General features: G+C 35.7%; 1 protein-coding gene across 8 annotated transcripts in view; it reads right to left on the reverse strand.

Moving 5' to 3' along the window:
• The window catches only part of TTLL7 (tubulin tyrosine ligase like 7), a 64,084-nt gene that overhangs the window by 18,947 nt on the left and 31,198 nt on the right, over positions 1-13,939 (reverse strand). For all 8 annotated transcript variants that reach the window (XR_002465157.3, XM_077785419.1, XM_021527003.3 and 5 more), the window contains 7 exons: positions 13,203-13,361; positions 8,391-8,485; positions 7,603-7,750; positions 7,447-7,520; positions 5,495-5,630; positions 4,600-4,686; positions 149-344 (listed from right to left, as the gene is read on the reverse strand). Coding sequence is in view for 7 of the 8 variants with exons in the window: in XM_077785419.1 (XP_077641545.1) it covers positions 149-344; positions 4,600-4,686; positions 5,495-5,630; positions 7,447-7,520; positions 7,603-7,750; positions 8,391-8,485; positions 13,203-13,361 (895 nt within the window). In the remaining variant the exon portion in view is untranslated. The remainder of the gene's footprint in view (positions 1-148; positions 345-4,599; positions 4,687-5,494; positions 5,631-7,446; positions 7,521-7,602; positions 7,751-8,390; positions 8,486-13,202; positions 13,362-13,939) is intronic.

Here is a 13,939-nt window from a genome sequence, read left to right on the forward strand (position 1 = left end):
AATTTAGAAAACATTTAAAAGAAACTGAAACAAGCAAACCAGTGTTTAACCCTGAGATACAAAGTTGACACATTCTGAAAGACTGAGGAATTTAATATAATTCATCATCAATGCCAGACTTCCTTAGAAAAGTGATAATTCAACTTACCTGATCGTTCCAAAGATTTGTATTTATTTTCTTCAAGATCATATGAAACTTTTTTCTCTTTTTTTTCATTGTGATCTTCCTTTTCAATTTCTTCTCCTGATTCTGACACACTGCTGTCACTATCATAGCTACTGTCACTGCTGTGGTTCTTAGGTCTCCTTAAGGAATGTGCACTTTCTGGCATTGAACACAAGGGCTGAAAAAAAAAAAAAAGAAAAAACACCCAAGAAAGTAAATTGAATCCCAAAGAAACAGCCAGCTATCACACTAGATCCCTGATTCAAGCAGGTTCAGGCAGTATTTACAAACTTTTCCAAATTAGTTGGAAGTTTGTCCTAAATTTTAGAATAACTGCTTAAATATTTCACTAAATTCCTTCCACTGTAATTCTAATCTTTGTCACATGAAGAGCAGCATAATATAGTAAGGGGGGGGAGGGGGAAAGTTACTTGAAGTATGAATTGCATGACCAAACATATTAAATTATGGTTTGAAATCATAAATCAATTGATTCAGAATACCATTTACAATCAATTCAGGTTCCTCACTGATATTTTCAATAACTGAAACTACAGCTTAACAATGATCAACATAAATAGAAAAATACATCAGGGAACTTTGCCTGTTTTACTTTTAAAAAGAAAGTGATTAATCTACACATTGCAGAGAGCAGAAACCAAAGAATATATAGCAAGCTGTGCTGGGGGTTCTTGATGCCTCATATGCACATGGGATTCAGTATCATTAGCTAATTAATCCTGTACCAAGGATACTGCAAGACAAAATCCAAAAAGGTGGAGACAGAAAAACTGATCCAAGAACAGAAACGACAATTGAAAATTTTTTGTCTACCATTAGTCAGACACAAAAAATGTTCCATTACTTTTGTTCTCCTAAGTAGGCTTATGTGGTCACCTTTTTTCCTGCACACTTTCCAGCAACTCTCAGCTATAAGAAGCTATGCTGATAGCCTCATCTACCAAATGGATTTCAATTAAAGATCAGATTAAAAAAAATTAAAATCATAATTTCTGGACATATTTTGAGTCAAAGTGAAAAAGAACTCTCAGGAAAAATTTAAATTTTCCTAACATCTTAGCATGATGTAATGCACCTAGATTTATTATGAAGGTAACAGGAAAAAGCCCCAAAACCTGTTGCTGCAAGATACACTTTATAACTAAATAGATGCTAGCTAAACTTCTATTCCAGACAAGGAAGGGAAGGGATTTCTGTCACTAATAGTACATTTATGCCATCCCAAGCTGTTAGACCAGATAAGAAGTTAAAGAAGAATACTGCATTGAAGAGAGCCCTGGCAATTGTTGTTACACAAAGAATACGTTGATATGTATCTGTCTGCCAAAGGGATAAAAGTAAGGTGCCTCAACACATAGCACTTCATTAAAAATAGCTCTTCTTATCATGAAATTCTATATATGATGTAGACATATTGATCAGACATTCCTGAGGAGTTACACAAGTATAAGAAACATTTTCAATCATAGCTCACAGAGGCTTTAAGATAGATCTTATTCCACTTACCATCTACATACTCCTCACACATTCTACAGTAAACAATATAAATTAACAAAGAAGAATAAAAAATAAAGATCACAGAAATTAGAAAAAACAGTAATAACAAATATTAGCTGAATCTGGGTACAAACTGATCTTTTAAAGAAATATCTGATTGCCTAGCACATCTTGCTTAGATCATCACCTTGATTTTACCCTTATGCTCAGCCAATTTTTCTGTGATTAAACTCATCTGATCTTATACCAAAAGAATTAAAATTAAAATTAATTTCACATTTCCTCTACAATAGCTGTTATTTTAGTTCTAGTCCATTGTCCTGCACACATGGGTAACCCTGACAGTGTGTAGGTGTCAGGAGCCCTCTAGAGGCTACAAATACGTTTCCAGAATGCCCTTCTCCATCTATGCAAAATTCAGTGGCATTTTAAGTGCAGGAAAAAATGCCTTCACTCTGTGAAATTCTTGATTTCTTTTTTCCTACACTGAGTTCCTAATCATGTTCAAACAAAAACAAGGCTGAAATTCCTAGCAAATATGGAATAATTGTTAGATGCAAAGCTTGTATTTATTTAAATATTCACAGCCTTTCAGCTCTCCTATGTAGAGATATGTATGTGGAAATGTAGATGTTTATATGACTCTATGTATGGAGAGCATGAGGAGAAACACACCCCTGTCTCCAAACTATTTCAGTTGTCTTGTTAGTTTTCTGAGTCCTGACTGATGAGGCTTTTTCAAGGAAGAGTACAACCCAAGGCAGAGCATCTCACCTAAGAGTACTTTCAGTCAGCAGGGCAGCCACTGAATTTAAGAGGGGACAGACCCCATGAACTTCTCAAATAACCTTTCATGTTTGGTTACAAGACATGAAAAGTACCAGTCCTGTAGTTGTTTTTTGTTTGTTTGGTTGGTTTTTGTTTCTATTAGATCCTGCATATGCAAATAGCTCTTTATTTGTAGGATTTTATGGCTACAAGATGAGGTTTACAGCTGGATTACCTGACAGATTGATAGGCAATTGTACTTTCTACTGCCTGCCTCACTCACCAGATTTTTGTATAGACATATATTTAGACATTACATATCTCATAGCAGCCTCTTTCCTAAGAGAGGGCCAGTTAAATGCATATGATTGGCCATATGCACCTTAACCCTTAAAGGGAAGAGGTGATGCTCTTTTGGAAAAAGATACCAGGACCACCTGCATGGGCATCTGTATTTCAAAGGGAGCACATGAGACATTATGCAACCAGGGAAATCTCTGCTTTAATGATTTCACTGTAAACAAGATTTAAATGATTGAGAAATGTATCAGGGCCACAAAAAAGATGCAGGAATAAGAATCATTCATAGCAAGAAGTATGCACAGTGAACAGTCTTCCTGGATAAGCTAGTTTCATTCTCTTCTCTTTTGAATTCATCAATTTTAGGCGGGGGGAAAGAGGAAATTTTGGTCATAAGCAATTTTTTCTTTCTCATCTGAGTGCAAACAATGTTGTACTAGTAAGGCAGCTGTAAACTACACAATCCATTTGCCTGCTATAAAAGAGGCCATGGCATATAGTCTTACACATAAATTAATCAAAATTCATTTTAAAACTAATTGAGAGAGGTTTCTCAATTTGGGTTTAGTACCCTATTAATGTTTAATTAAATGTTACAGTCTCCAGCCTGGGAATGTCTTGTGAGCAAGGAGTGTAGAAGCAGAATAGAACAAGTCAGTGTGCATGCAGGGAACCAGATAGCTGCTCTCTAGGGTTGCTGGGAAAAGACAGGCTTCTGGAAAAAGGGAAAAATGTGACTGAGATGTTAAACGTGAATAACTGACCCCATGTTAAAGAACTGGAAACAAAATTTCAAGGAAAATAATCTCTGTAAGAACATGGACTGAGTGTACTGCTTAGGTGGACTGGTGATTTTTTCTCTTGTTGAAATGAATCCACTGCTGTTAAAGCACAAGCTCACAAAATCCCCATATTTTAATGAGGTCCCTGCAAATCTATCTTAATACCAGATTGGGCATGTAGATCCTCTTTCCAGAATGCATGCCTGTAATAAGATGTAGTACTTTGGATTCTTGCACATATTTAAAGTACCTCTTCAAGCTCAGAACAATTGCCAGCATTCATTTTGTACAAATATCCACATATTTGTACACCATGTCATCAGAAACATAAAATGTTGTAAAAAATTTACATGCATCCATAAACAAATCCATCAAAGCTCAGAACAGAGATGTTGGCTCTTCTAAGCAGACTTGACCTAAAATGTTTACAGGATATAAAAAAACATACTTACTCTAGTCAAGTCCAAACTATTTATCTTTACTGGCTTAGAGATATGCAGTTTATTTAAGGCAAAGACTCAAATGAACTATTCACACAAGCAGAAAGCATTAAGCTAAAAATAATATACATTCACATTAAAAGCAGATTTTAGATACAAAATGGGTTCCAAGATATACTGTACAACCCTCTTAGCAAGGGAGCAAGCTACAGATATATCAAAATTATAATTCTTTGACTTTTCATAGTGCCTTTTATCCCATGGTTTTGGCACTAATCAATTAGAGATGAAAGCATTCTTTTGAGATCCACTATTGATATAAAAAGCCTTTCACACACTGAAATCAATCTCTTGTACAACATATGTTGCCATGCATGGCAATTCCTCCAAATGGCTTAGGGAGGGAAAGAAGGATTGCATATCCCCTTAAAAATTTAATGGGACTTAGTTGGACAAATGGTAATCATACCTCAATTCATACTTTATTAAAAAAATAAAAAAAGGTTAATGGCAGTCTGGGGAAGAAAACTTTCAGCAGGATTAACTAACTAAATTCCCCTCTTAAAATTCTCAGAAAACCTGTCTGTAGAGTGAAATAAAAAATTGGTATCTAGAAGTCAAATACCTTAGGTCCTCGCTGCCTGGTGCATTTTCCTGTTAGCTTTTCATCATCTATTTCACACTGCTCCAGAAGATCCAAAATGTCCTCCTCCTAGAAATGGGAATTTCATTACTATTAATTCAAAGCAGGATATACCCTGTCCTTCAAAAATTCAAGCAGAAAGTGGCAGAAATTTGAAATTACTCTGATTACTAATTCCTGAAACAGGACTAGGAATTCCTCCACAGGAGGAAACAGAAATATTTCTTCTCATGCATGCATCTCTCCTGGCAAGCAACATGAAATTGAGGGTTGAAATCAAGTCTTAACGTATATTAAAAAAAAGTCTGAAGAAAAGATTGAACAAACATTCCTGTAAAACTGCTGGATGATAACAACTAGAAAGATGCAAAATTATTTCTCAGATTTCAAATTACATCATGTTAGCTGGTTATTAATATAGCTGTCTTCCTACTGTCTCTGACTAAATAAATAGGCAAATCAGGTAAAATTTTTGGATGCCTTAAATCCTTAAACTAGTGGAGCTGGTTTTAGGCTACCTCTTGTTCCAGTCCATACAAGTGGATGAATAGGCTGGGAACATTACTGGAGGAAGAAGGAGGCAATTACCAGCTCAAAAGCAGTTTCTGCCAACCTCTGGTTTGGCCAGGGGTAAGGCTGAGGATCAGGGATATGGTAAAGTAGCTTAAAGCCATCTAGCCTGTCTCCACCCTGGGTCCACTGCAGTTCATCCAGATTCAAGGATCTGGCCCACAAGCTGCACAAAGAATAATAATAAGATCACGGAACGTTATCAAATGCTATTTATTAGCCATCATACATGATTATAGTGAAACTTATCCATGAGGTCATGAATTCAAAGTAACTCCTAAAGCCAGTACTCAGTGTACTTCAGTACCTTCATTCTTTTTAAGGGGTTATTCATTTCCCGCTGAAGTGAAGCTGCTCTTCCAGCAAGAAATGTCTGGAAAGCAGTGGCTAACAAACTCTCATACTTTTCAAGTAATGTCTTATCATCAGGAGGGTAAATTCGCCTAAAAAAGGAAAAAAAGAACAGTTTAAGATAGAAGCTGAGGTATTCATCACACAAAAGTAATGTCACTAATACAAAGTCTCTTTTCTAACATATACATATCCCATCTATAATAACTACATAATATCAAATCATAAAACATATATACTCTGATCATTGCTCTCTAAATCTACTTCTAATTCAATGAAAACATTCATGTTTAAACCAGCAATTAGCCAGTCAAAAGAAATACCATGTAGATCATTCCAGAGGTATACCAAAACCCAGTTTTGCAGTGCTCAGAAATTTCAGTGGGTGTAAGTGAGGCATACAGGTGTAAATGATTCATGAAATGTTAACAAAATATTGTATGTCAAATTCAAAGCCACAAGATAATTTGTATTAGTAATAAAAGGAGACAAAACAATTTGTATTAGCAATCAAAGGACACAAAAGAGTAAAAATCTGAACAGCTTTGATCCCATAGGCAGGATATGAATTAAAGATTGAGTATGCACTGCACTTGAATGCTAAGTCCTCCAAAAAATTAACAGGAAGAAATAGGTGCTATAAGAAAGAAAAACAAACTGGTACACGGATATAAACGGTGACTGATTTTCCATTAGAGCAGCTATGCCATTATTCTCTAAAATCACAGGTAAGGAGATTATGACAACATCAGAAGCAGGACTAGTTGATTTATTCATGTTCATCAAGCAACAATGGGCTTTGAAGAAAACAACTTCAATCCATCTGTCATGAATACCCAATACACAGCCAGAAATATGGCTAAGAGGGAAGACTAAATGTGAAAGGCATGGACACCCTTTATACAGTGCATGACATTATGTGACTTCTGTGTATTTGTGAGCTTTTCTTACTTACTAGTTCAACTCCACACATCAAGAAAATATGTAATTAAAAGTTAAGAAGAAAGACCCTTTGTAAGCAAAATGTTAGGTCATCAAAAATGCGAATTTCACAGAAACATCTATCTGTTTAAATGAGAATTTTACTGGGAAATCTAGAACATATGCTCAAAAAAAAGCAATAAAGAACATCAATAAAGGCATTCTGACTAGTTCACAATAAAATATGTGATCTCAGATATTCTCACATTCTGGATGAATGTTATAAAGAGTGGGCAAATATTCCCATCATCTTTTGCTATCCATACTCCGCTCCCTTTCACCAAATATTCTTAGGCCATGCTTTCACTTCTCAATGAAGCAAACAACATGAAATAGTAACAAAAATATCACAAAACAAAATTTTTCATCAATGCCTGTTGTAACTGATAATGTAAAGCTCTCTTTTGATCATATTTTACTAAGGAATCTGAAGGTACTTACATTTCAGGTGACCAAGATCCAAAATTCAAATGCCAAAATAAAAGTTAAGTATTTCAAATGTCACTCTACTCAAAATTATGGAAGCACCCATAATTTTGGCAAGCCTCAGAGATACAATTAAAATATATTTTTACAGGGATATATCATACTGCACCCCCTGCTACCAAGATAAGAATGATTATATGTGATTAGAGAACAGGTCCATAACAACAATGATGATTCTTGGTACACTGAATGTGAACTATCATGTCTTTGAAGCATATGTCTTGCATAAACAATAGGGTGACTGATGCCATATAAATTCCTAAGTGCACTGGAATCAAGAAAAGAACCATCTGAAAAACAATACCTGATGTACATGTGTATATTTTCTATAAGTGCCTACACATTTTTGGCAGAAAATTATCATCTACCACAAATACTTGTTTCCACTGTTCCTAAAGAATACACTGAGTATTTCCTACTAATACAGTCAAAAACATTCACCTGTAGTTCCCCATGTGTCTATTTTCATGCTCCTCTTTGGAAATCTGTTTACGTACTTGTGCAAGTCTTTCCTTCTACAAATCAAGAAAGTAAGACAATTAAAACAAAAGAGAGTATAAACCATGAGCAAGAAACAGCATTTTTTTCCCTTCCTACCAGTTCCTGTTTTCTCCTTTCCAGTGTGTGGCGCTGCTTCTCCCATTCTGAGGAACCTGGCAGCAGTTTTTTCACTGGCCCCTGACCATACAGTCTTTTTTGAGCCTCAGCCTTCTGTTGGGCTAAATTTTTCCTTTTATCGCTTGTCCTGAAACACAGATGATATTAAGAAATGTCAATTCAATGCAGCCAAAATGAGATGCACTTTCATATCAAGTAAATAATCTGTATTTTCCAGTCAGTCGTGTTTATCATATAAAATTAGAATTGAAACATAAAGATTTTTTTAATATTAAGATTCATGGCCACAAAATTTTAACACTTTAAGGTATACTGTATTTACTCTGTGCTGTAATTTAATGTACAAACATGGTTGTATCTGTTTCCTGAGGTGTAGATATTTTTCAACATATCTCAGCTACAAAGTTTTCCTCTAGAAGGTATGGCTTTTGACTGAATGAGACACTATCACTTAACCAAATTTCCTTTACGGCCACATACCCATGACTGCACACATATGCCAAATTCAAGATGTGTTTGAAAATTTTTTAAAAATAAACTATTACACTTCATTTTTTGCAAGTACATATGCACAAAGAAAAATTAAATTTTGGTTAATTTCTACAGCAAAATTGACAGCAAGGGAAACATTTACATTTTGAAAATATTAAGGTGGAAAAAAGGTTTTTCATATCCTCTAAGTTCAATTCAAATTAAAAAAAAAAAAGAAATCAAAGCAACAGAAATAGAGATGGACTGAAGAAAATGAAGAAAAGATGACAAGGTACCGTATGTTGAGAAGCTTTAATGCATTTAGCAGAACACCTCTTTTTACATCATAGTCTATTTTTTGATCCGTTCCAAAGCTTGGGGCACGATTAATCTGAAAAGAAATGAGACACAGAAGACTCAGGAATGTTCAGGTTCACTGGGAACACACCTATTGTAACAGGCTTTGTAGAAATGGCTCTTTCAAATACAGCAGAGATTAAGGAAATACATGTTGAGAGGTTCTTTTCCATTTGTATGTTTTTTAAATAGAGTACTGAGTATCACAGATATTGGGAGCTGGGAAATGTACCCTTTTGGTCCCCAGGTCATTCAGACATTTATAGTGAACACCATTCAAGTTCTGCCCCTGTGCATCCAGTCTAATCTACTCTTGGTTGCTGCCACCAGAAAATCTACCACATAAAGTACTGTTAAACACATCATAACAGATGATGTGCCATGCTATGGTGGTCCAGCACAGAAAGAGTCAAACTCTTTTCTAGTTCCAAGTCTGAAAATAACTTTAAATACTACTCTAAAAAGTAACAACTATACAAGGACAGAAAGAGGCTCTAATCCAAGGTCTTTTTAAGTATATTTAAATAACTTTTCAGATACACTTGACAGCAACACATACGAGATCTAAGTCATTAAATCAGTACATAGTGTGAAAACATAAGATAATTAACAGCCTCCGCAACAAAAAAGCTCACAAGCTTACAAGATTAGAGATTAAAAACTGTACTATAAATACAGAGAAACAAGGAGAATGCAACTGGGAATCTCATAGTGAGACTAAATCATACACTTAACATCCTATAACCCTGACAAGTTTTGGACTCCCTGCAGAGCCTCAGTTTTCAGGAAGATTTGAGGAGGAATAATGATTTATTCTAGGGACTTTTTCCAGGCTGGTATAAAAATTTATACTTGAGTAATGGGTGCTAATCACAGTCAGGAATCTCACCTTGATAGTGAATGAGCAGTGCTGATCACAGAAGGGACAGATAAAAAAGAGCCTCAGAAGTGAAAACTAATACCTTGTGCCCCACACAAATCAGAAGTGGGAGACAGTTTGCATGTCCAAAGCAGAGGGCAAAAGCAGATTATTTTGTTTTAGCACTCTAAATATATTAGAGCTTCTACAGTTGTGGGACAGAACTATCGTGGCTGCTGTGCCACCCAGTGTCCTGTTGCTGAGTCCCAGCTGCCCCATCACTTATGCTCATAACTGACAGGTACCTTTCAGCTTTGGGAATTAGCTCCTTCGCTGCTTTTCCAGACAGACTGGCAATGTGAGCAGTGAGATCTGATGTTGAAAGAAAAAACTTGAAAATTCAGCAGAAATAGTGAAAAGATTTATACATATTATTTTTTTTTTTGAAGACTTTCATATAAATATTTAATTGACCAACCTCTTTAGACTGACCTGTTCATCTACTATCATATCACAAGGAAGACAACAAATACAGTTGCTGACTAATCTGTACAACTGTGGCATTGTAATCTTGATAACGTGCTAGTGATATGCCACAATAGCTATTCACAATAACATCTTACCAAACCATTGTCTGTGCATCTGCCAGCTGGGAGATGGTTATTTAGAGCTCAGTGGCCCGAGAACCAGGACATGCACAACTAAGTTGTGTTAATAAAACATCGGTAATTTTATCAGCAAGACACATCTTGAAGATTGTTGTCAAAAACAGGATTGTATGAGGGACCCCCCAAAAGTACAAGCAAATTATGATTGCAAAGGCTTTGAAAATCTAGACACTGATGCCAGTGGCCAAATTGTCTTCACTACAGGAATGCAATCTTGTAAACTAGATAATACTGGGCCTAGAGGTAACAAAGAAAGCACATGGCATGATTCCAGGAGATACAAAAAACTTGTAGTAAAACTTAAGAGACAATTTGGAATTGCTAGCCAGTAAATGGTCAGTAAGTAGATTGTGGCAGTAAACAAAGAAAAATAACCCAAAGTGAAATTAAGATCAAAGATGAAGAAAACTTCACCATCCAGAGTGTGCTCTTCCTGGTGAAGAACATAAGACACTGAAAAATTGGTATAACCACCTACCCATCTCTTTTTCAAGAAGTAGACTTCTCCTATCCCATGGTGGCCTTTGGACCTCCAGGGGTACAATCAGGGCAAGCATAACACAGGAGAAATAAGCAGATGCCAGAAAGTTTGTGTATGTGAACTTTAACTACTTCATTAATAGGAATTAGCAATAATTGATTGGTTTAAGATGTTCACATTCATTTTACCTGCATTGATAACAAAGTTTTGAACTGGTTTTGCTAGCTCAGTGACACTAAATAATAAATTCTGAATGTGAATATAAGGTGTCTTTTGCCTTGCCCACATAAATCACAAAGGACTTTAGGTACCCTACACTTGAGGAAGTTATTAAAATGCATGTTATCTTTTTTCTCTAATGATCACAACTTTGTGATCCTAAATGAATATAAAAAGGGTGAACATGGCTGGAGTCCATCCAAGAACTTCAACCGTATGATCTTCTTTCACATAAACTAATTTGGAAATTTTAGTCAAAAAGTAAAACTGGATTTCCTGGGAATCAAAGGGAGGTCTAGGTCATTGTTGCTACTCAGAAAGAATGGAGGCTGCACGGATCCTTGCCAGAAACACTTGGTGCCACAAGATGGCAATCCTGCCTTTCCCACAACCCTCACTATGGTAGAAGGTTCCGGAAGTTCAGTAGCACCAAGGAGCAGGGAAGCTACAATGCATCAAGGCAATATAAACAAAAGTCAGCTCAGGAAAGCAGAGACATTATAATACGTTGCACAATTTATTTCTTTTAATAGTTTGTTAAGCTATCTTTATAACAGAAAAGCTACATGAGGCATGGAAACATGAAACTAATCATCCTAATCCTATTTTGGCAATTTTCCCGTAATACTGGGAACATTCAGGGCCTTGTGATTAGAACTTGTTACCAGTGTTAGAAAGAATGATTCACTCCCCTAAGGGGTTTTGGCAAGAGGGAAATGGTGGAAAGAGATAAGAGTGGAAATCTGTGGAAGTAGCAGAAGCATTTTAGAAAAAAAAGAATTATCTATGTATGTGCATACATATATATACAGACTATATATATTATGTATAGTCTATGTATATACACTGCAAATTTGACCTTTACTACACTACATACAGCATACATAAATTGTGTATACATCTACACACTGTTGGAAGTGCTGCAAAGAAGCACAAACAAGCAAGGTAAAAATAGTAAATGAGTATGCAAAGTTAGTAAGTTTCAAAGTTTGAAATTTCTGTTAGTTTTGGTAAATGTCTGGCAAAACAAGTTGAAGGATACATGTATTACCAAAAGCAGAAAAGGAAATACTTGGACTTTTGCTTTTAAAAAAAGTAATAACTAGGTACACAATGCCAGTTCCTGAAGTATTCTCCAGCAACTCAAAATACCAGAGGAGAATTTACTGCCTTACTCCCTCATAAACAAGGAGTTTGGGATAATATTATTTTCCTCTGAGACCTGTAAGTGGGTCTCAAATCCCCCCAAATCTCCATACCTTATGGAAACATCAGAGCAGACAGAGAGGTGTCCTTCAGAATGGACTCCCTATGCTGGCTGAGTCACCACCTCTCACAGAATTCCTCTGTCAGCATTTGCTACAAGGCTGAATGAAATGTAACACAGACCCTTCAGTCTGCACTTAAAGGACTAGACACAGTTATATGCAAGCTACAGGCAACCTACAGATGACAATCTGTAAGTGCAGTGCTAAATCAAAGGGACAGCAAGCTTCACTGGACAAAAACAGAAGATGTTGATGTAGTACAGACTAAATTCATGTCATGTGCTGCTGTTGGAAGAACATCAAAGCCACCAAATATGCTATGTCTGCATGGCAACAGTGGAGGAATTTTATTTTTCTAATTAAAATTATAATGAATCCCTGAGACAAATAAGCGCGACAAAACAACTGTTGACAGTATTAATGGCCTGCAAATTAGGTTATAATTCAGTAAGTTAACTGTGTACATTTTATTCACCAATTGCCAAATCATATTCATGACTTGCTGTCAATAGAGAGATTCTGAATACATTTTGCTTCTTTCCCCAAGCTGCACAGCCCCCCAGCCAGTTAACAGAATGAAATAAGACAATCTGAAAAAAGGCAAGTGAATCTCATCTATATCTTATTAATAGGGCAATATAAGAGACACAACAGACAAAGTTCAAACATTTCTGGTTGAAAATGTGTGTGAGCACCACTTAATTTAACTGTACCACTAACAAACATATCAGAGAAGAAATGTTTCTTCCAATCCCATCATACCAATTGTTTGCAGAATTTCACGTATATCAAATTAGTTTTCTCTGTTTACAGCTGTGCTTTTAAAAAGCACAGGAGAGGAAAGGAACACATATCCACAAAAAGGAGAAGATTAAGGGCACACATTCAGAAAAATTAACAGAGCCTTATACATATTACATTACTCATGAAGGAAATCTACACAGCACCCACTTGCTATAATCAAGATCCTCCAGCTAAAATAAAAACTACATTAACATTACATTTCCCATTAAAACTTTCAAAAACATCTGAAATGCAACATCGGTCTAGGAAAACAACTATCCCTTTTTCAGTATCAAAAATCACTACGAGGTGATCACTGCACTTCTGTATGGATGCAGCAGAAATTCACCATTTATATACTCAACAGACCACAGACGTTTTTTGCAAGTTTTCTTACATAGATACAGATTCAGCTGGAGCTTAGTTAACTTTATGCCTAAAAATCTACTTCACATCTGTATGAAGAGGTTTACCTCTAAGAGCCATGGTTTTAGTTTTCTGTCCAGCAGAATATCAAATCCCAGGACTTCAAAGCAGACACTGTCACTTCCTGGTGCTTGCCCTGGCCTGCACATACGGTAAGCGTGAAGAACATGCGGCTCTGCAACTATCAGAGTCTTCACCACCAGCTCCTGCAGGGATTTGGTTCAGAAAAATTCATCAGGAGAGAAAATACCAGCACATACTGAACTGCAGTGTTTCCTGCTTTAATATTTTAAATTTCATATACATATCTACTAGAAAAAAGATTTTAAATACCAAATAAATAGTCTATAGTAAATAAACTATTCCTATGTAGCACCATATATAACTTTATATAGTTCTAGACTATTGTTATACTTTCATGATACATACAAACTTTGAGACTTAGATAAGTTAAATAATAAAAGCAAATTGGTAACATAGTATAGTATAGCCAATCTTCATCCATTACATTTTGCAGTATAATTTTTGATGTGTTCTCAGAATCATGCAAACAGCTTTAAGCTCTAACAAACTTAAGTCTATTCCTCATCTAAAGACACCTGTAACACAACTACTTCAATGGTGCTTGATTAAGTACAAAGATAGATGCAACACCAAATACAATGTTGTAAATATTACACATAAAATTCACCTTATATACTAAAATAAAGTCTCTAAGAATTTAAATGGCATAATTCCTTTGTATCGTATTACTTACGTGAATAACTGTTGGGAAGAGGACTTT

Source organism: Lonchura striata, chromosome 9 (assembly GCF_046129695.1).
Source record: "Lonchura striata isolate bLonStr1 chromosome 9, bLonStr1.mat, whole genome shotgun sequence".
NCBI classification, from domain to species: Eukaryota; Metazoa; Chordata; class Aves; order Passeriformes; family Estrildidae; genus Lonchura; species Lonchura striata.